The 22670-nt window shown below is 45.0% G+C and overlaps 1 protein-coding gene across 1 annotated transcript in view; it reads left to right on the forward strand.

Moving 5' to 3' along the window:
• Positions 1–22670, forward strand: part of LOC145342084 (septin-7-like) — a 164917-nt gene that overhangs the window by 17936 nt on the left and 124311 nt on the right. Inside the window, exon 2 of the mRNA XM_080187292.1 lies at positions 5651–5753. Coding sequence (XP_080043418.1) covers positions 5651–5753 — 103 coding nt within the window. The remainder of the gene's footprint in view (positions 1–5650; positions 5754–22670) is intronic.

Consider the following 22670-nt stretch of genomic DNA (forward strand, 5'->3'; position numbering starts at 1 on the left):
TTGTAGCCTATGACAGCCACAAGGCTGTCTTCATTTCTGATAGGGCTCCCCTGGCCACGTTCTGGTGTTCGGCCAAATGATCGGGATTACACGTAGTATGACACAAACCCAGGATCCCGGTTGAAGCTGTCCTCATGCGTGTGGAACTTGGCTATCACTTTCTGCTCAGCGATTCTGCATTGTCATATGTCTTGAAGGCCGCCTAGGAGAACGCTGCTCGAAGATCGGAGGCTGAATGCCCTTGACTGCTGAAGTGTTCCCTGACTGGAAGGGAGCACTGCTGCCTGATGATTGTCACGTGGTGCCCATTCATCAGTTGTTGTAGTGTCTGCATGGTCTTGCCGAAGTACCACACCTTGGGACATTCTTTCCTGCAGCATATGAGGTAGATCGTGTTGGCCGAGTTGCATGAGTATGTGCTATCTCGTGAGATGGTGGTATCCATGTCAAGGGCTGACTTGTCTTGCAGAAGTTGCCGTGGCAGGTTTGTGTGGTGTCATGCTTGCTGTTCTCCTGAAGGCTAGGTAGGTTGCTGTGAACAATAGTCTGAGGTTATGTGATTATTTGAAGGCAAGTAGTGGGGTTGTTGGGATGGCCTTGGAGAGAACACAGTAAAAAGTCTGACAACACCAGGTTTTAGTCCAACCGATTTATTTGATAGTAAACTCACAAGCTTTCGAGGGGACTCCCTCTTCGTCAGGTGAATGGAGAGTTTATCTCCATTCAAATAAATACTATCAAATAAATCGGTTGGACTAAAACCTGGTGTTGTCAGACTTTTTACTGTGTTTACCCCAGTCCAACGCCGGCACATCCACATCACGCCTTGGAGAGATGTTCTGGGCTTGCAAAATCTTACTAATTGACCTGGCACATCTCTCCATTCTTACTGTCCCTACCTATAAAGATTTGATTACCTGAAAAGACTCGCATTCCAACCATTATCTTGCAATTGTGCCTTTGTCTACATACGTCATGTTTATGAAACCTACCTCTCCACTCATCTGATGAAGGATGAATGTCCCAGAAGCTTGTGATTCCAAATAAATCTATTGGACTTTAACCTGGTGTTGTGAGACTTATTACTATGCCCATCCCAGTCCAACACCAGCATCTCCACGTCATGGAAACCAGATTAACACATGGCTCCATACCTGGACATGCATCCATCTCATTTGGAGTGAATAAACCCTATTCATGAAATTTGATTGAGTGTTCTCAGTGTTCTTACTATTAGAAACTCTGCTGATAAAATATTGCATATTTCTAAGGCTTTATTATTCCCTTAGAATATAGCTATGTCCTAATGCCCTTTACCATGATGTTTTGCAGCAAATTGCCTTTGGCTAAAAATATATGAAGACTTTCAAAATATCAGCATATGTGTTTTTAAGTCATAATCACTTGTTTAAATCTCATACTGCATTTCACATGTGTAAACAGATTTCTTGTTAGCTTATAAATCTGTTTTAAAGTCATTTAATTCAATGCTTGTAATTCTGTCAGTGTCTTAAAGATCTTTACTAATCTACTAGGATTTTTTTGCCCTACAGGCCCATTGAACCTGCACTGACAACAATCCCACCCAGGCCCACTCCCCATAATATCACGTATTTACTGTGCTAATCTCTGAAATTTGTCTACATACTGCTCTTCTATCCCTCCCTGATTGTTTGGGAGTCTGTAGTACATTCCCAGCAACATGATTGCCCCTTATTATTTTTAAGTTCCACCCATAAGGCCTCAATTGAGGAGGCTGCTAAGATAACATCCCCCCTCACTGCAGTAATTGAGTCCTTCATCAATAATGTGACACTACCTCCTCTTTTACAATCTATCACCACCGCTGCCCCACCTAACCTGAATTTCACTGCCAGTCCTATCCCTTCCTCAACCATGTCACAGTGAGATAACAATAATATCATACTCCCATGTGTTAATCAATGCCGTAAGATGTCAGACAACACCTGGTTCAAGTCCAACCGAAATAAATTGGTTGGACTTAAACCTGGTGTTGTCAGACTTCTTACTGTGTTTACCCCAGTCCAATGCCGGCATCTCCACGTCATTAATCAATGCCCTCAGTTCAGCTTTGATGAAAGGTCATCCAGACCTGAAACGTTAGCTCTATTGTCTCTCCACAGATGCTGTTAAACCTGCTGGAATTTTCAAGCATTTCCTGTTTTTGTTTCCGGTGCCAGCATCTGCAATGATTTGCTTTTACCCTCAATTCATCTGTCTTACCTATAAGACTCCTTGTACTGAAATTAATGCCATCTGGCCTTGCCATATTCCCTATCTTTCTTTTCTTTGCCTTACAGGCTGACTTGATTTTTCTTCTGTATTTAGCTATGCCTACTGTTCTGCCACATCACAACCCAGCCCACTCATGTCAAATTAGTTTAAACTCCCCACTTCTCAATAGCACTCACAAACCTCCCTACAAGGATATTGGTCCCATTCCAGTTCAATTGCAACCTTCCAACTTGTACAGCTCCCAACTTTCCCAAAAATGGACCAGTGATCCAGGAAATAAAAGCACCCCCCCCCCACACTACCTCTTCAGCCACGCATTCATCTATTTATCCTCCTATTCTTAAACTCAGTAGCACATGTTATCAGGAATAATCCAGAGATCACAGCATTTGAAGTCCTCCTTTTACAATCTGCCTTCTAGCTCTTCAAATCCTTGCTGCAGGACCTCATTCCTCTTTCTACCTAGGTCATTGGTGCCAATGTGAACCACATTGTGCTCCCTGTTCAGAATGCTTTGCAGCCATTCACCTGGAGTATTGTGTACAGTTTTCATCTCCTTGCCTCAGGTGGGATATACTTGCCATAGAGAGAGTGCAATGAGATGGGGAAGATTGTCCAGAAGGGGAGCTTGTGGATACTTGGTGTATATTCTTTGGAATTTAGAAGAATGAAATGTCATCTCATTCAAACATACAAAATTCTTGGAGGATTCAACAGGGTCGCTGCAAGACAGATGTTTATCCTGGTTGGGGGTGGAGAACCAAGGTTCACTGTTTCAGAATATGAGGGTGGTGAAATTTTGGAGTTTTGTAGTCCAGAAGGCTGCTGAGACTGTGTTCAAAATAGATATAGACAGAAATCAAGATAGCAAGGGATATGGGGATAGTGCAGGAAGATGGTGTTGAGGGTGAACATTAGCAAAGATCAGGATGCATGGCAAGCCAGACTTGTGGGTAACCTCCTCTAACTTCTATTTCTTATATCACCAATGTTAGACAGTGACAGACATCTCCCCACCAGTACTGTAACCCAGTATTATACAGTGACAGACTTGTCCCCATCAGTACTGTACCCTAGTGTGATACAGTGACAGACCCGTCCCCACCAGCACTGTACCCCTGTGTGATACAGTAACTGACCCATCCCCATTAGTACTGTACCCCAGTGTGATATAGTGACAGACTTGTCCCCACCAGTACTTTATTGTAATGTTAAACAGTGACAGACCTTTCCCCACCAGTACTGTATTGCAGTGTCATACCATGACAGACCTGCCCCCAGCAATATTGTACCCCAGTATAATACAATGACAGACCAGCCTCCATGAGAATAGTACTCCAGTGTAATATTCAATGCTGTATCCCCATGTTGTACAGTGACAGGTGATTCCCCATCAGTATAGTTACCCAGCATTATGCAGTAACAGATCTGTTCTCAGCAGTACTGTACCCCAGTGTGATAATGACAGACCTGTCCTCACCAGTACTGTACCCCATGTTATACAGTAACAGACACATCACCACCAGTAATGTACCTTAGTGTTCTATATAGGCAGACAGACTTGTCTCCATCAGTACAGTCCCCCAGTGTTATACAGTGACAAACCCATCCCCATCTGTGCTGGACCCCAGTGTTATACATTCAGACCTGTTCCCATCAGTACTGTCCCCTAGCGTGATACAGTGATGGACACACCCCCCACCAGTACTTTATCCCAGTGTTCTACAGTGGCAGACCTCTCCCCACCAGTACTATATCCCATTGTTATACAGTGACAGTCCTTTCCCCATCAATACAGTTCCCCAGTGTGATTTACTGGCTAATCTGTTTCCCCTCCCGAATGCTATGTTCCCGTGTTGTACAGTGACAGGCATGTCTTCACCAGTATTGTACCCCAGTGTTATACACTAACAGACCCATCCCACCAGTACTGTATCCCAGTGATATAGTAATTGATCTATCCCCACCAATACTGTAGCCTAGTGTTATACATTCAGACCCGTCCCCACTAGTGCTGTACCCTAGTGTTTACAGTGATAGGCACATCTCCACCAGCACTGTATCCCAGTGTGATAGTGACAGACCTGTCACCCCAAGTTAAGCAGTGACTGATGTGTCCCCTTCAGTACTATACCCCAGTGCAATGCAGTGACAAACCCATCCCCACCAGTACTATACCCAAATGTTATATAGTGAGAAATCCCCAGAGCCACCACAGTAGTGGATATGCTCTTTAATTTTTTCAGATGAAATTTGGGTGTTACTGGCTAGGCCAGCATTTATTGCCCATCCTTTGCCCTTGGAAGGTGCTGGTGACCGGCCTGATTGAACTGCTATAGTCCCTCCAGTGTACATATACACAGTGCCATTAGGGAGAAAGTTTCAGGGCTTGACCCAATGACAGTGAAAGAAGCGCAATCTATTTCCAAGTCTGGATGATGAGTGTCTTGGAGGGGAAACTCCAGGTGGTGGTGTTCCAACGTAATTATGCTCTTGTCCTACATTGTAATGGTCGTTGGTTTGGAAGGTGCTGCCTAAGGAGCCTTAGTGATTTTTTTTAATTATAGTGGAACATGGGCATCGCTGCCTGGCCAGCATTTTTGCCCATCCCTAGTTGACAACCACATTTCACTGTCAGTAGTTACATGTAGGTCAGACCAGATAAGGATGGCAAATTTCTGTTCCTAAAGGACATTAATGAACCAGATGAGTTTTTCCAGCAATCGACAATGGATTTATTGTCATCAGTGAATTCTTAATTCCAAAAACTTTTTGTTCAATTCAAAATCCACCATCTGCCATGGTGGGATTTCCAAAACATTAGCGAAATTTCTGGATTAATAGTCTGGCAATAATACCATTAGGTCATCACCTCCCCATTCTTGTCGTGCATCTTTTATATGGTACATACAGCTGCCACTCTTAGTGGAGAAATTGAATGTTTGTGATCGGGTGCCAGTCAAGTGAATTGCATTGACCTGGATAATGTCGAGCTTCTTGAGCGTTGTTGGAGCATCACTCAACCAGGCAAGTGGAGCATATTCTATTACACCCCTGACTGTTACCTTGTAGATAGTGGACAGACTTTGGGGAGCCAGGAGGTGAGTTACTCGCGGCAGGATTCCTTGCTTTGACCTGACCGTATTTATATTGCTGGTTTAGTTCGGTTCCTGGCCAGTGATAATTCCCAGGCTGTTGACAGTGGAGAATTCAGTGATGGTAATGTTAGGAGGTGATGGTGAGGTCTTTTCTTGCTTGAGATGGTTGTTGCCTGGCACGTGTGTGGCACGAATGTTGGTTGTCAGTTGTCACTTGTCATCCCAAATCTGGATATTGTATTGTTTTCCTTGTCTGAAGTTATCTTTGAATAAACCCTCGTTTCCTTTATTTGCAGCATGCCCGTTCCCTAGAGGGATATGTGGGATTCGCAAACCTTCCAAATCAAGTATACCGCAAGTCAGTGAAACGTGGATTTGAGTTCACGCTAATGGTTGTGGGTGAGTCTTAGCATGGAGATTGAGAAATTAAATCCCTTGCGACAGCATGTGAAGAACAAATGCTGACAGGCAGTGGTGGCACTCGGATTATGATACTAGATTACATAAGAACATAAAACTCATAGAACTCCAATAAATTCATCAGACACGACTTCCCCTTAACGAAACCGTGCTGCGTCTGCTCTATCAAGCAATTCCCCTCAAGATGCCTCGCTATTTCCTCCTTGATGACGGATTCTAACATTTTACCTACAACAGACGTTGAACTAACCAGCCTATAATTCCCTGCCTTTTGCCTGCCACCCTTCTTAAACAACGGCGTAACATTAGCCGTTTTCCAATCTTCCGGCACTTCCCCGGAATCCAGCGACGTTTGGAAAATAACCACCAAGGCATCCACTATCACCTCCGCCATTTCTTTCAGAACCCTTGGATGCATTCCATCCGGTCCTGGAGACTTGTCCACAATCAGTCCCTCCAGTCTGTCGAGCACCGCCTCTCTAGTAACAACAATGTCACTGAGACCCTCCAGTCCTACCACCTTTCCATCGCTAACACCCGGCAAATTATTCACGTCCTCCTCAGTGAAGACCGAAACAAAAAAGTTATTCAGGACCTCAGCCATTTCCCCATCCCCTACCACTAAGTCCCCCCTCTCACCCTCTAAGGGTCTAACGTTCACCCTAGCCAGCCTCTTCCTTTTTATATATTTATAGAAACTCTTGCTATCCTTTTTTATATTAAGCGCTAGTCCAGCTTCATAGTTTCTCCTACCCTTCTTAAGAACATAAGAACATAAGAAATAGGAGCAGGAGTAGGCCATCTAGCCCTTCGAGCCTGCCCCGCCATTCAATAAAATCATGGCTGATCTGTCGTGGCTCAGTTCCACTTTCCCGCCCTCTCCCCATAACCCTTAATCCCCTCTCTTATCAAGAACCCATCAACCCACTTCTTAATCAACTTCTTTGTCAATCTTTGTTGACATTTAAACCTCTCCCAATCCTCTTCTCGCCCACTACTCTCAGCTACTCCAAACGCCTCCGCTTTTAATTTAACACTTTCCTTCACCTCCTTCATTATCCACGGCTTATTACCTCTCCTCCTACGGTCCTTTTTAACCATCGGAATAAATTTCTGCTGATCTCCTTAAACACCCTCCACTGCTCCTCAGCAGACCTACCTTCCAACGCGCTCCCCCAGTCAACATTCGCCAATTCTTCTCTCATCCTACCGTACTCCCCTCTGTTCAAACAAAGGACACAGGTCCGGGAACCCACTTTCTCCTCCTCCATCTGCACCAGAAACTCCACCATACAATGATCACTCTCCCCAAGAGGATCCTTCACCACAATGTCCCTAATTCTACCCGCCTCATTACATAACACCAGATCCAAGATAGCTCGCTCCCTCGTCGGCTCCAACACACACTGTTCAAGGAAACTATCCCGGCAGCATTCCAAGAACTCCTCCTCGAGCCCACCGTGTCCAACATGGGTCGACCAATCAATATGTAGATTGAAATCCCCCATAATTATCGCCGTTCCATTCCTGCACGCCGCATTTATTTGCGGGTTAATAGTCCGCCCCACCTCCAGATCATTATTCGGGGGCCTATAGACGACACCCACCAGTGTCTTCCTCCCTTTGCTGTTCCTAATCTCCACCCACAACGATTCCACGTTCTGCTCTTTGGTTCCTATATCATCCCTTGCTACCACCGTGATGCTATCCTTAATCAGCAGAGCTACGCCACCCCCTCTTTCCTCCTGCCTATCCTTCCTAAACACTTGATACCCCTGGACATTCAGCTCCCAGTCCCTGTCACCTTGCAGCCATGTCTCTGTAATGGCCACCAGATCATATCCATTTGTGCTGATCTGCACCACCAGCTCATCCACTTTATTCCGAATGCTTCGTGCATTTAGATAAAGTGCCTTCATCCCAGCCTTCACCTGTACCCTATTTGCCAGAACGCCACCAACCATACTCACGCCCCCTACTCCCTTTATTATCGGGACATCCTCGGCCTCTTCTCTTACCTGTGCCCTCTCCTTAACTTTAGACCCCGTAATGTCACCTACCCTCGCACCCTCCCCCCCCTAATTAGTTTAAAGCCCTACCTACAGTCCTATTTACATGATTCGCCAGGACTCTGGTCCCAGCACGGTTCAGACCAACCCCATCCCGCCTGAACAGGTCCCACCTACCCCAATACTGATGCCAATGCCCCATAAATTCAAACCCGTTCCTCCCACACCAATCCCTGAGCCACCCATTCACTTCCTTAATCTTATCAACCCTACGCCCGTCTGCACTCGGTTCAGGCAGTAGCCCAGAGCTAACCACCTTGTCGGTTCTACTTTTTAATTCCATTCCCAGCTTTTCATTCTCCCTCCCCAGATCCTCAGTTTGCATTTTGCCTACGTCATTGGCACCCACATGCACCACAATGACCGGATTCTCACCCTCCCATTCCAGGTTCCTCTGCAGCCCAGATGTGACATCCCGGACCCGAGCACCAGGCAGACAACACACCCTTCTGTGCACTTTGTCATTGTGACAAAGGACAGTGTCAATACCCTTAACCCCACTATCCCCAATTACTACTACGTTCCTTTTCACCTTCTCTTTGCCTATGTCCTGCTGCATCACTGTACTGTGTGCAGTTTGCTCACCAACCTCACCTCCCTCGTTCTCGTCCAGACTGGAAGCAAGAACCTCAAACCTGTTATGCAGATTGAGAGGCTGAGGCCTCCGCTCCCCACCCCCCTTCCTCCGCTCCCCACCCCCCTTCCTCCGCTCAGCAGCCCCCTCTTGTTCCTGACCCTTAGAGTTAGCCAGTCTAGGGGGGTTGGATGTCACTTGCTCCCCATTGACAATGGCACCCTCTCTCCCCCTGATGAGCCTCAGTGTCTGTAGCTCAGAGGCCAGCTCATCTACCTTGAGCTGGAGCTCCTCCAGCAACCTGCACTTACTGCAGACATGGTCACTGGGAAGGACACTGGGGTCCACCAGCTCCCACATCATACAGAAACAACACATCACATGCCCCTCCATTATTCACTGTAGTAATATTGAAAATTTCAACACGAACTTACCTGGCCCTTTTGCTCCCAAGCCCTTTTGCTCCCAAGCCCTAGTAGCTCACTCTGCTTCCCACTCACTCCGTTGCCCGTTCCGACGCTGCCCGCTGTCTACACCAGGCCTCCTTTTAAACCTGGCGCTGTTTTAAAGCCTGCTCCCCCACAACTCCCTGCTATCCACTCCCTTAGAATTCTTAAAGCGGTAGATACAAAAAGCCCTCAAAAATGCTTTTAAATGATTTAAACAGTTCTACAAGGTAAGTTCTTACTACGAAAGTGCTTTAAACTTATTTAAACAGGTTTTTAACAGGTAATTTCTTATCTGTCTCTCTGCTCCTTCACTCGTCTGCACCCAACTTTTTGGTAACATCCAGTGAGGGAACAATAATGTTATGTTATACAGAGGAGTTAAGCAGATATTTTGCATCATAGAACATTACAGCGCAGAACAGGCCCTTCGGCCCACGATGTTGCGCCGACCAGTTTAAAAAAAAACAATGACCCTCTAACCTAAACCAATCCCTTTTCATCCATAAACCTATCCCAAACTAGGCGCATTTACAACTGCAGCAGGCAGGGCATTCCAATCCCTCACCACCCTCTGGGTAAAGAACTTACCCCTGACATCCGTCCTATAACTACCCCCCCTTAATTTAAAGCCATGCCCCCTCGTGCTAGCTTTCTCCATCCGAGGAAAAAGGCTATCACTATCCACCCTATCTAAACCTCTAATCATCTTATATGTTTCAATAAGATCCCCTCTTAGCCAACTTCTTTCTAGCAAAAACAACCCCAAATCCCTCAGTCTCTCCTCATAGGACCTCCCCTCCATACCAGGCAACATCCTGGTAAACCTCCTCTGCACCCTCTCCAAAGCCTCCACATCCTTCCTATAATGTGGGGTTTTTATACTTTGAACATCCCAATAATACTAAAGAATATTGGGTGGGGTTAATCACTATCGTGAGTGAAGTAGTATTAGACAAGTAAGTAAACAAAGTGGTTAAAGGCAGGTAAGTCCTAATGGCTTGCATCCTAGGATCCTAAAAGAAGTTGCCATAGAGATAGTGGATGCATTCGTTGTAATTTTCCGAAAATCCTTGGATTCTGGAGAAGCACATTAGGATTTGAAAACTACCAATGTGACAGCCCTATTCACAAAGGGAGGGAGGCAAAGGGCAGACAACAAAGGCCGATTAGACTAACATCTATTGTTGGAAAAGTTGGAATCAATTATTAAGGAAGTGATAGCAGTACATTTAGAGAAAATACTAATTTAATTAAGTGGATAGGGATATTGGAGAAATAGGGGCATTGGAGTGACGAGGTGGGTGTTGTTGGGGCAATGAGTGTCAGGGGGATGGGGTGGGGGAATCACGGGGCAATTACAGGCATCAGGGTGATGGAGTGGATGGTCTCAGGACAATGGGGATTCCAGGATGACTGGATGGAGGTGTACTGAAGGGGTGGGTGAGTGTTTGTGGACAGTCATGCTGGTGATTAATTGGTTGGTTTATTATTGTTACATGAAATAACATACAGTGAAAAGTATTATTTCTTGTGCACTATATAGACAAAGCATACCGTTCAGAGAGAAGGAAACAAGAGAGTGCAGAATGTAGTGTTATAGTCATAGCTAGGTTTAGAGAAAGATCAAGTTAATGCAAGGTAAGTCCATTCAAAAGTCTGATAGCATCCAAGAAGCTGGTTTTGAGTCAGTTAGAACATAAGAACATCAGAACATAAGAAATAGGAGCAGGAATAGGCCATCTAGCCCTTCAAGCCTGCCCCGCCATTCAAAAAGATCATGGCTGATCTGAAGTGGATCAGTTCCACTTTCCCATTTTCTCCCTATAACCCTTAATTCCTTTGTCTATCAGAAACCTATCTACAGTTGGTACGTGACCCCAGACTTATGTATCTTTTACCCAATGGAAGAATGTGGAAGAGTGAATGGCCAGGGTGTGTGGGGTCCTTAATTATGCTGGCTGCTTTGCTGAGGCAGTGGGAACTGTAGACACCGTCAATGGATGGGAAGCTGGTTTGCATGATGGGTTGGGCTACATTTTTGATCTTTTATCGTTCCTTGTGGTCTTGAGCAGAACAGGAGCGATACCAAGCGGGTATGCCCAGAGGGAACAATGTGAAGGGTGATCGGGAAGAGAATAATTTGCTGACAAAAACTTATTGGGATGTGTTTGAATTATTCTATAGTTGTCAGCTGGCTCCAATTAGCTTTCAGTCTGTGAATCCTTGAGCAGTTACCTGAGGGAGCTGTGATCTGCTGGCATTTTTATGTGTGGGCTGTGTAACTTGATGACCTGCAGGCACCTTGTGCCTGCAGATTTTCAGCTGTATATTTACCCATCCAAGTTAGTTTTGTTCATTCTAATGTGTTTGAAATTGGTGAACTAGTACAAAGTTTTTCACTTCTCTTGATGTTTGACTTCCTTAAAAATCCAATCTGTCCTGATTTTTGTCACATCTTTCTTTTTCTTTGCTCCCTTCAAAAAGGAACTTGGTGATTTTTTTTTCTATTTTTCATATATTTCATGTTCCTGTGTTTTTAATTCTTTAATGGGATGTGGGTGTCAGTGGCTGGGCCTGCATTTATTGCCCATCCCTAATTGCCTGTTGAGAATGTGGTGGTGAGCTGTCTTCTTGAACCACAGCAGTCCATGTGATTTTGTGAGACCTACAGTGCTGTTAGCGAGGGCATTCCAGGATTTTGATCCAGCAACAGTGAAGGAGCAGCCAATATATGCCAACCTACCCAGAGATGCCCACGTTGCCTGAATGGGGAATTTTAAAAATAGTCCAAAGTCTGGATGTTGTCCAGCTCTTGCTGCATTTGGTCATGGATTGCTTCAGTATCTGAGGAGTTGTGAATGGCAATGAACATTGTGCAATCATCCCCATTCCTTATGATGGAGGGTACTCATTGATGAAGCAGATAAAGATGGTGTGGCCTAGGACACTAATCATGAGGAACTCCTGCAGTGATATCCTGGAACTGAGGTGATTTACTTCCAAACACCAAAACTATCTTCATTTGTGTCAGGCACAACTCCAACCAGGGGAGAGTTTTCCTCCTAATGCTGATTGATTGCAGGTGCTTTGATGCCACACTTGATCAAATGTGGCCTTGATGTTAAGGGCAGTTGCTCTTACCTTAGCTTTGAAGTTCAACTCTTTTGTCTGTGATAATGCCTAGAGCTGAGTGAGCGTGGCAAAACCAAACTGAGCAGGTTACTGTCTCCACACCAGCTATACCTAGAAAAAAGATAGGTTTGCATTCGTGTAGTATCTTTCAACCACTTCAGAATATCCTAAAGTGTGTATTTTTGAAATGGTGTCACTGTTATAATGTTCGAAACCAGACAGGCATTTTGCACATAGTTATTACATATTATTACAGTTGCAGCATTTACATAGAAAACATAGAAACCGGAAACAGGAGTAGAGGATCATTTATTCAGAAGCTAATGCTGTTGCTGAAGGATAAATATTGGCTGGGATGAGGCCTCTGTCCCAGGATGAATACCGTTAAGCACTGGGTGTTTTCCTTTTTTTCGTTTAATTTATACGACTATTCAAAGCAGGTTCTCTACTTTGTAATTGTCAGACAAATGCTCAAAGAAACTGTTCCTTTAGTATTGAATAAAGGATGAGTCTGTCTAGTCTACTTCAATTGTTACAAGCTCTTTCTAATTTTTCTGTTTGTTAAAACAGGAGGTTCCCAAATTCTGGGTCAGGACCTCCAGATTTTAGGGTCATGGGCTCCAAGACAGCAGTGGTAGCCATGGATCGCAGACCGAGTCTTGAGAGCTACAGGACCTCTTTAAGTATTTGTGTTAGGCATGGCCATGAGGCCTGATAGTTGACTTCTGAGATGGCAGGATCCTCTTATGAGGAGAGGTTGGCTCAACTGGGCCTTTATTCACTGGAATTTAGAAACATAGAAACTAGGAGTGGGAGTGGGCCACTCGGTCCTTTTGAGCCTGCTCCACCATTCGTTATGATCATGGCTGATCAGAAGAATGAGAGAGGATCAGATTAAAACATAAAATTCTGACAGCTGAGCAGACTGGATGCAGAGATGATATTTCCTCTGTGAGGAGGTTCTAGGACAAGGGTTCACAGTCTCAGGGTATGGGATAGGCCACTTAGGACTGAGATGAGGAGAAACTTCTTCACTGAGGGTGGTGAACCTGTGGCATCCTCTACCACAAAAGGCTGTGGAAATCTAGTCAGTGAATGTATTTAAGAAGGAAATAGATAAGTGTCTAGATTCTAAAAGTGTCAAGGGATTTGGGGATATATTGAAGTAGAGACAATCCAGCCATGCTTTACTCCCTTGAAACTGAATACAGCTGCACTTCCTCCAACTTGTTTGTTTTACTGTATGACTCTGTCCCTATTTGCTAACTGTCTGTGTCCCCTCCCTCTGCTGAATTAGTTTAAACTCTTCCCAACAGCACTAGCAAAATGTCCCGCAAGGATGTTAATCGCACTGTAGTTCAGATGTAGACTGTGTTGCTTACTTCCCCAGAAATGATCTAGTGATCCAAGAATCTAAAACCCTCCCTCCTGCACCAACTCTTAAGCCATGCATTCATCTATGCCATTCTCCTATTTTTGTGCTCACTACAATGTGGCACTGGGAGTAATCCAGAGATTACAACCCAAGAGGCCCTGCTTTTAAGTCTACTGCCTAGCTCCCTGAATTCTTGATGCAATACCTCACCCCTCTTTCTACCTATGTCACTAGTGCCAACATGTACGATGGCCTCTGCCTTATCGCCCTCCCACTTCAGGATGCTGTACAGCCATTCAGTGGTATCCCAGACCTGAACACCCAGGGAGGCAACGCACCATCCTGGAGTCATATTGATGATGTGGAGATGCCGGCATTGGACTGTGGTAAACACAGTACGAAGTCTAACAACACCAGGTTTAAGTCCAACAGGTTTATTTGATAGTAAACTCACAAGCTTTCGAGGTTAAACTCTTCGTCAGGTGAATGGAGAGTTCTGTCCTCAGAGGACATAAAGCACAGACAGTTTACAGATTACTGATTAGAATGCAAATCTTTACACCTAACCTGCTTTTAAAGTCTTAAAGTGGCCAACAGTGTGAGTGGAAGGAGCACTGATCACAGGTTAAAGAGATGTGTATTGTCTCCAGACAGTACAGTAAGTGAGGTTTTGCAAACCCAGCCAAGTCACAGGGGTTACAGATAGTGCAACATGAACCCAAGACCCCTGTGTGCGGAACTTGGCTATCAGTCTCTGCTCAGCGACTCTGCACTGTCGTGTGTGTGAAGGCCGCCGTGGAGAGTGCTTACCCGAAGGTCAGAGGCTGAATGCCCGTGACCACTGAAGTGTTCACCAACAGGAAGGGAACAGACACAAACAACCACTGCATTTGTCCCATATTGAGGAATATTAAGATGTCTGAAAACACTTGGTGACCAGCTATATATGTTTAATGTGTTACAGTTGTCATATTGGAAACATGGCGATCAATGTTCCCAAAGCAATTGAATAACCACGTAACCTATTCTAATAATGTTGGTTGAGAGAGACCAACTCAGGACCTTGGCGAAGAGAAAGTACCACTGAGAAATGTAGAGTTGGAAATGAGAAGAATTGAAAGCCAACTTTACTGAACTTAGAATGATAATGGAAACAGTGCTGATTGTGAATGTGCACCCAATTGATTGATTGTACAATGAGTTATTTTCTAGGGGATGTTGGAAAGCTGAATTATTTACAGCTTGGCAGGTCTGAAAAATTGTGCTTGTTAAATTGAACCATGATTTTAAGAAATATGGTAATTGTCAATAGCCTGGGTATTAAGAGTTTTACATCACAGAAAGAGACCTTCAGCCCATGTATATGTTGGCAGCTGTCTATTGTAAAGCCATTTTCCAGCACTTAGTCTGTAGCCTTGTATGCTATGGCGTTTCAGTTGCTCATGCAAATACTGCTTAAATGTTGTGAATGTTCACTTCTGTACCATCCTTTCAGACAGTGAGTTCCAGATTCCCACCAACCTCTTGAGTAAAAAAGTTTTTCCTCATATCTCCTGTCTTTCCCCTTAAATCTATGCACCTGGTTGCTGACGCTTTGACTATGGGGAAAAAGTTCCTATCTACCACATCTATGTCCCTTAAAATTTTGTGATTGATGAGGGTAGGGCAGTGGATGGTGTCTGTATGAACTTCAGTAAGGCCTTTGACAAGGTCCCTCATGGCCGACTGGTGCAGAAGGTGAAGTTGCATGGTATCGGAGGTGAGCTAGCAAGGTAGATACAAAACTGGCTCAGTCAAAGAAGACAGAGGGTAGCAGTGGAAGGGTGTGTTTGTGAATATGACAAGTGGTTCTCCTCAGGATCCAGTGCTGGGACCTTTGCTGTTTGTAATGTATGTAAATGATTTGGAGGAAAATGTAACTGGATTGATTAGTAAGTTTACGGAGGATACAAAGGTTGGTGGATTTGCAGTTAGCAATGAGGACTATCAGAGGATACAGCAGGATATAGATCAGTTGGAGACTTGGGCAAAGGGGTGGCAGATGGCATTTAATCAGGATAAATGTGAGGTAATGCATTTCGGAAGATCTAATTCAGATAGGAATTATACAGTAAACGGCAGTATTGATGGACAAAGGATCTGGGTGTACACAGGTCACTGAAAGTGACAATGTAGGTGGAGAACGTAGTCAAGAAGGCATATGGTAGGCTTTCCTTCACCGGCTGGTGTATTGAGTTTAAAAATTGGCAAGCCATGTTGTAGCTTTATAGAACGTAGAACATTACAGCGCAGTACAGGCCCTTCGGCCCTCAATGTTGTCGACCTGTGAAACAACTCTAAAGCTCATCTAACCTATACTATTCGAATATCATCCATATGCTTATCCGATGACCCTTTAAATGCCCTTAGCGTTGACGGGGCCATGCTATTGCAGGAAGGGCATTCGACACCCCTGCTACTCTGAGAAAAGAACCTACCTCTGACGTCTGTCTTATATCTATCATCCCTCAATTTAAAGCTATGCCCCCTCGTACTAGCCATCACCATCTGACGAGAAAGGTTCACCCTATCTAATCCTCTGATCATCTTGTATGTCTCTATTAAGTCACCCCTTAACCTTCTTCTCTCCAATGAAAACAGTCTCAAGTCACTCAGCCTTTCCTCATAAGATCTTCCCACCATACCAGGCAACATTTTAGTAAATCTCTGCACCCTTTCCAATGCTTCCATATCCTTCCTATAATGCGGCGACCAGAACTATATGCAATACTGTTTTATATAACTGCAACGTGACATCATGGCTTTGAACTTCAATTCCTCTACCAATAAAAGGTTACACACTGTACGCCTTCTTAACAACCCTATCAACCTGGGTGCCAACTTTCAGGGATCTACGCACATGGACACTAAGATCTCTCTGTTCATCTACACTACCAAGTATCTTACCATTAGTGCTGTACTCTGTATTTCTGTTACTCCTTTCAAAGTGAATCACCTCACACTTTTCTGCATTAAACTCCATTTGCCACCTCTCAGCCCAGCTCTGCAGCTTATCTATGTCCCTCTGTAACCTGCAACATCCTTCCACACTGTCCACAACTCCACCGAATTTAGTGTCATCCGCAAATTTACTAATCCATCCTTCTACGCCATTGTCCAGATCATTTATAAAAATGACAAACCGCAGTGGCCCCAAAACAGATCCTTGCTGTACACCACAAGTAACTGAACTTCAGGATGAACGTTTCCCATCAACCACCACCCTCTGTTTTCTTTCAGCTAACCAATTTCTGATTGAAACCGCAAAAATCATCCTCAATCCCATGCCTGTATTTTCTGCAGTAGCCTACCGTGGGGAACCTTATCAAACGCTTTACTGAAGTCTATATACATCACATCAACTGCTTTACCCTCATCCACCTCTTTGGTCACCTTCTCAAAGAACTCAATAAGGTTTGTGAGGCACGACCTACCCTTCATAAACCATATTGGCTATCCTTAATCAAATTGTTCTTTTCTAAATGATTATAAATCCTCTGTCTTATAATTCTGTCCAAAACTTTGCCCACAACAAAAGTAAGGCTCACTGGTCTATAATTACCAGAGTTGTGTCGACTACCTTTCTTGAACAAGGCGACAGCATTTGCGATTCTCCAGTCTTCTGGCACTATTCGACAATGACGACAAAGATTAAAGCCAAAGGCTCTGCAATCTCCTCCCTGGCTTCCCAGCAAATCCTAGGATAAATTCCATCCGGCCCAGGGGACTTAGCTATTTTCACACTTCCCGGAATTGCTAAAACCTCCTCCTTATGAACCTCAATTCCATCTAGTCTAATAGCCTGTATCTCAGTATTCTCCTCAACAACATTGTCTTTTTCCTGTGTGAATACTGACAAAAAAATATTCATTTAGCGTCTCTGCTATCTCCACGCACAACTTCCCACTACTGTCCTTGACTGGCCCTAATCTTACCCTAGTCATTCTTTTATTCTTTCATACCTGTAGAAAGCTTGAGGGTTTTCCATGATCCTACTTGCCAAAGACTACTTATGTCCCCTCCTGGCTCTTCTTAGCTCTTTTAGGTTCTTCCTGGTTAACTGAGCCTTCACGTCTCATCTTTACATAAGTCTCCTTCTTCCTCTTCACAAGACATTCAACTTCTTTCGTAAACCATGGTTCCCTCACTCGACCAATTCCTCCCTGTCTGACAGGTACATATTTCTCAAGGACATGCAGTAGCTGTTCCTTGAACAAGCTCTGCATTTCAATTGTGCCTATCCCCTGCAGATTTCTTCCCCATCCTTTGCATCCTAAATCTCACTTAATTGCATCATAATTTCCTTTCCCCCAGCTATAACTCCTGCCGTGCAGTATATACCTATCCCTTTCCATCGCTAAAGTGTAATCAAATTGTGGTCACTATCACTAAAGTGCTCACTTACCTCCAAATCTAATATCTGGCCTGGTTTATTACCCTGTACCAAATTCAATGTGGCTTCACCTCTTGTTGGTCTATCTGTCCACGTACTGTGTCAGGAAACATCCCGCCCCCCTCCACCCCTGCCTGCGCCTGCCCCCCCCCCCCCCCCCCCCCCCCACCCCAATTGGACAAAACCTGACCCTGTAAAGTACTCAAACTATAGCTTTTCCAGTCAATATTTGTCATCTTAAAATTCCCCACATCAACTACCCTGTTACTTTCACTCCTAGTAAGAAGTCTGACAACACCAGGTTTAAGTCCAACCAATTTATTTGATAGTAAACTTGCAAGCTTTCGGGGTTTGCCCCTTCGTCAGACGAATGGCGAGTTCTGGCCTCAGACAGAGCATATAACGGCACAGACAGTTCACAGATCACTGATTAGAATGCGAGTCTTTCCACCTGACCTGCTATTGAATACGAAGGGGCAAACGCTGAAAGCTTGCGAGTTTACTATCAAATAAATTGGTTGGACTTAAACCTGGTGTTGTCAGACTTCTTACTGTGTTTACCCCAGTCCAACACTAGCATCTCCACATCACTTTTAGTCAATGAGATCATTGTTACTAGAGAGGCAGTGCTCGACAGACTAGAGAGTCTGATGGTGGACAAGTCCCCAGGACTGGATGGAATGCATCTAAGGGTTCTGAAGGAAATGGCAGAGGTGATAGTGGATGCCTTGGTGATTATTTTCCAAACCTCGCTGGATTCCGGGCAAGTGCCGGAAGATTGGAAAACGGCTAATGTTACGCCGCTCTTTAAAAAGGGTAGCAGGCAAAAGGCAGGGAATTATAGGCCAGTTAGTTTAACGTCTGTTGTAGGAAAAATGCTTGAATCCGTAATCAAAGAGAAAATAGCAAGGCATCTTGAGAAGGATTGTTTGATAGAGCAGACGCAGCACGGATTCGTTAAGGGGAAGTCGTGTCTGATGAATTTATTGGAACTCTATGAGGATGTGTCTGGTGCGGTGGTTAGAGGGGAACCAGTGGATGTGGTTTTTCTCGATTTTCAGAAGGCGTTTGATAAGGTGCTGCACAAAAGGTTGTTACAGAAGGCTAGGGGGCAGGGAGTTGGGGGTAAGGTATTAGCGTGGATAGGGGATTGGCTGTCAAATAGGAGGCAGAGAGTGGGTGTCAGTGGGTGCTATTCGGATTGGCGGTTGGTGACTAGTGGAGTGCCCCAGGGATCGGTGCTGGGGCCTCAGCTATTTACCATTTATATAGATGATCTGGAGGAGGGAGCCGAGTGTAAGGTGTCGAAATTTGCTGATGACACAAAGATAAGTGGAACAACAAATTGTGCGGAGGGTGTGGAAAGTCTGCAGAGGGATCTAGATAGGCTGAGCGAGTGGGCGAGGACCTGGCAGATGGAATACAATGTTGGCAAGTGTGAGGTTATCCACTTTGGTAGGAATAATAGTAGGAAGGACTACTACTTACAGGGCGAAAAGCTGCAGCATGCTACGGTGCAGAGGGACCTGGGGGTCCTTGTGCATGAGTCGCAAAAACCCAGCCTACAGGTGCAGCAGGTGGTCAGGAAGGCAAATGGGATGCTGGCCTTCATAGCGAGGGGGATTGAATATAAAAGTAGGGAGATCTTGCTGCAACTGTACAGGGCACTGGTGAGGCCGCAGCTGGAGTACTGTGTGCAGTTTTGGTCGCCGCACTTACTCAAGGATATTTTGGCCATGGAGGGAGTGCAGAGGAGGTTCACTAGGCTGATTCCGGAGTTGAGGGGGTTGAGCTATGAGGAGAGGCTGAATAGACTGGGCTTGTACTCGTTAGAGTTTAGAAGGATGAGGGGGGATCTCATTGAGACGTATAAGACGATGAAAGGGATGGATAGGGTAGAGGTGGAGAGGTTCTTCCTGCTCAAAGGACAGCAGGACTAGAGGGCACAGCCTCAAGATAAGCGGTGGGGGGCAGTTTAGAACAGAGTTGAGGAGGAACTTCTTCACTCAAAGGGTGGTGAATCTCTGGAATTCTCTGCCCGTTCAAGTGGTGGAGGCTACCTCGCTAAATATATTTAAGACGCGGGTAGATAGGTTTTTGGTAGGCAAGGGGATTAAAGGTTATGGGGAGAAAGTGGGAAAGTGGAACTGAGCCACTTCAGATCAGCCATGATCTTATTGAATGGCGGGGCAGGCTCGAAAGGCTAGATGGCCTACTCCTGCTCCTATTTCTTATGTTCCTATCCAGAATCATCTCTGCAATCCTTTCCTCTACATCTCTGGAACTTTTTGGAGGCCTATAGAAAACTCCCAACAGGGTGACCTCTCCTTTCCTGTTTCTAACCTCAGCCCATACTACCTCAGTAGACGAGTCCTCATCAAACGTCCTTTCTGCCATCGTAATACTGTCCTTGACCAACAATGCCACACCTCCCCCTCTTTTACCACCTTCCCTGATCTTACTGAAACATCTAAACGCTGGAACCTGCAACAACCATTCCTACTCCTGCTCAATCCATGTTTCCGAAATTGCCACAACATCGAAGTCGCAGGTACCAACCCACGTTGCCAGTTCATCCACCTTATTCCAGATGCCCCGGCATTGAAGTAGACACACTTCAAAAACCTTCATGCCTGCCAGTACACTCCTATGACCTTGAAATCTTATTCATGACTTCACTACTCACATCATCCTGTACAATGGAGCAACAATCCAGGTTCCCATCCCCCTGCTAAATTAGTTTAAACCCTCCCGAAGAGCATTAGCAAATTTACCCCCCAGGATATTGGTACCCCTTTTGTCCAAGTGTAGACCATCCTGTTTGTCGAGGTCCCACCTACCCCAGAATGAGCCCCAATTATCCAGGTATCTGAATCCTTCCCTTCTACACTATTTTTGTAGCTATTTTTATAGAGCCTTAGGCCACACTTGGAATATAGTGTTCAATTCTGGTCGCCACACTACTAGAAGGATATGGAGGCTTTGGAGAGGGTACAGAAAAGATTTAAGAACATAAGAACGTAGGAAATAGGAGTAGGAGTAGGCCATCTCGCCCTTCGAGCCTGCCCTGCCATTCAACAAGATCATAGCCGATCTGAGGTGGATCAGTTCCACTTTCCCACTTTCTCCCCATAACCCTTAATTCCCTTGTCTGCCAAAAACCTATCTACCCGTGACTTAAATATATTGAGCAAGGTAGCTTCCACCACTTCAATGGGCAGAGAATTCCAGAGACTCACCAGCCCTTGAGTGAAGACATTCCTCCTCAACTCCAATCTAAATTGCACACCCCCTCCCCCCCTTATTTTGAGGCTGTGCCCTCTAGTTCTACTATCCTTTCTAAGCGGGAAGAATTTCTCTACCTCTACCCTCTCTACCTCTACCCTATCTATCCTCTTCATTATCTTATATGTCTCTATAAGATCCCCCCTCAGCCTTCTAAACTCCAACAAGTACAGACCCAGTCTATTTAATCTCTCCTCATAGGCTAATCCCCTCATCTCCAGTATCAGCCTAGTGAACCTTCTCTGCACTCCCTCCAAGACCAAATATATCCTTTCGCAAATGTGGCGACCAAAATTGGACACACTACTCCAGTTGTGGCCTCACCAGTACCCTGAACAGTTGCAACAAGACCTCCTTGTTTTTATATTCTATCCCCCTCGCTATAAAGGCCAACATTCCATTCACCTTCTTGATCACCAGCTGCACCTGCAGGCTGGGTTTTTGCAATTTGTGCACAAGGACCCCCGGGTCCCTCTGCACCATAGCATGCTGCAGCTTTTCGTCCTTTAAATAATAATCTCTCCTACTATTATTTCTACCAAAGTGGATAACCTCACACTTGCTAACATTATACTCCATCTACCAGGTCCTCGCTCACTCACTCAGCCTATCCAGATCTCTCTGCAGACTTTCCGTGCCTTCCATGCAATTTGCTTTTCCACTTATCTTCGTGTCATCAGCAAATTTTGTTACCCTACACTCAGTCCCCTCCTCCAGACCATCTATGTAAATGGTAAACAATTGAGGCCCCAGCACCAATCCCTGCGGCACTCCACTAGTCACCAACTGCCAACCAGAATAGAACCCATTGATTCCAACTCTCTGCTTCCTATTAGACAACCAATCCTCTATCCATGCTAACACTTTACCCCCAACTCTGTGCACCCTAACCTTTTGCAGCAACCTTTTATGAGGCACCTTATCAAACACCTTCTGGAAATCTAAAAACACCACATGCACCGGTTCCCCTCTGTTTACCGCGCTAGTCACATCCTCATAGAAATCCAATAAATTTGTTAAACACGACTTTCCCTTCACGAATCCGTGCTGCATCTGCTTGATCAAACCATTCTTTTCTAGGCGTCTTGCTATTTCTTCTTTGATGACGGATTCTAGCATTTTTCCAACTACGGACGTTAAACTAACTGGCCTATAATTCCCTGCCTTTTGCCTGCTACCTTTTTTAAACAGCGGTGTAACATTAGCCATTTTCCAGTCTTCTGGCACTTTCCCAAAGTCCAGCGAATTTTGGTGAACAATCACTAAGGCATCCACTATCACCTCTGCCATTTCTTTCAGAACCCTGGGATGCATTCCATCTGGTCCTGGGGACTTGTCTACCTTCAGTCCCATTAGTCTATCAAGCACTACGTCTCTAGTGACAGTAATGGCATTAAGGACCTCGTCTCCTACCATCCCTCTATCTTTAATACTCGGTAAGCTACTTGTGTCCTCCTCTGTGAAGACCAACAAAAAAAACTTACTTAAAGCCTCAGCCATTTCCTCGTCAACCACCGCAAAATCCCCCCTCTCGTCCTCCAAGGGTCCAACATTCACTGTAGCCAGTCTCCCCTTCTTTA

Source organism: Carcharhinus amblyrhynchos, chromosome 4, assembly GCF_965287045.1.
Source record: "Carcharhinus amblyrhynchos chromosome 4, sCarAmb.v2.hapA, whole genome shotgun sequence".
NCBI classification, from domain to species: Eukaryota; Metazoa; Chordata; class Chondrichthyes; order Carcharhiniformes; family Carcharhinidae; genus Carcharhinus; species Carcharhinus amblyrhynchos.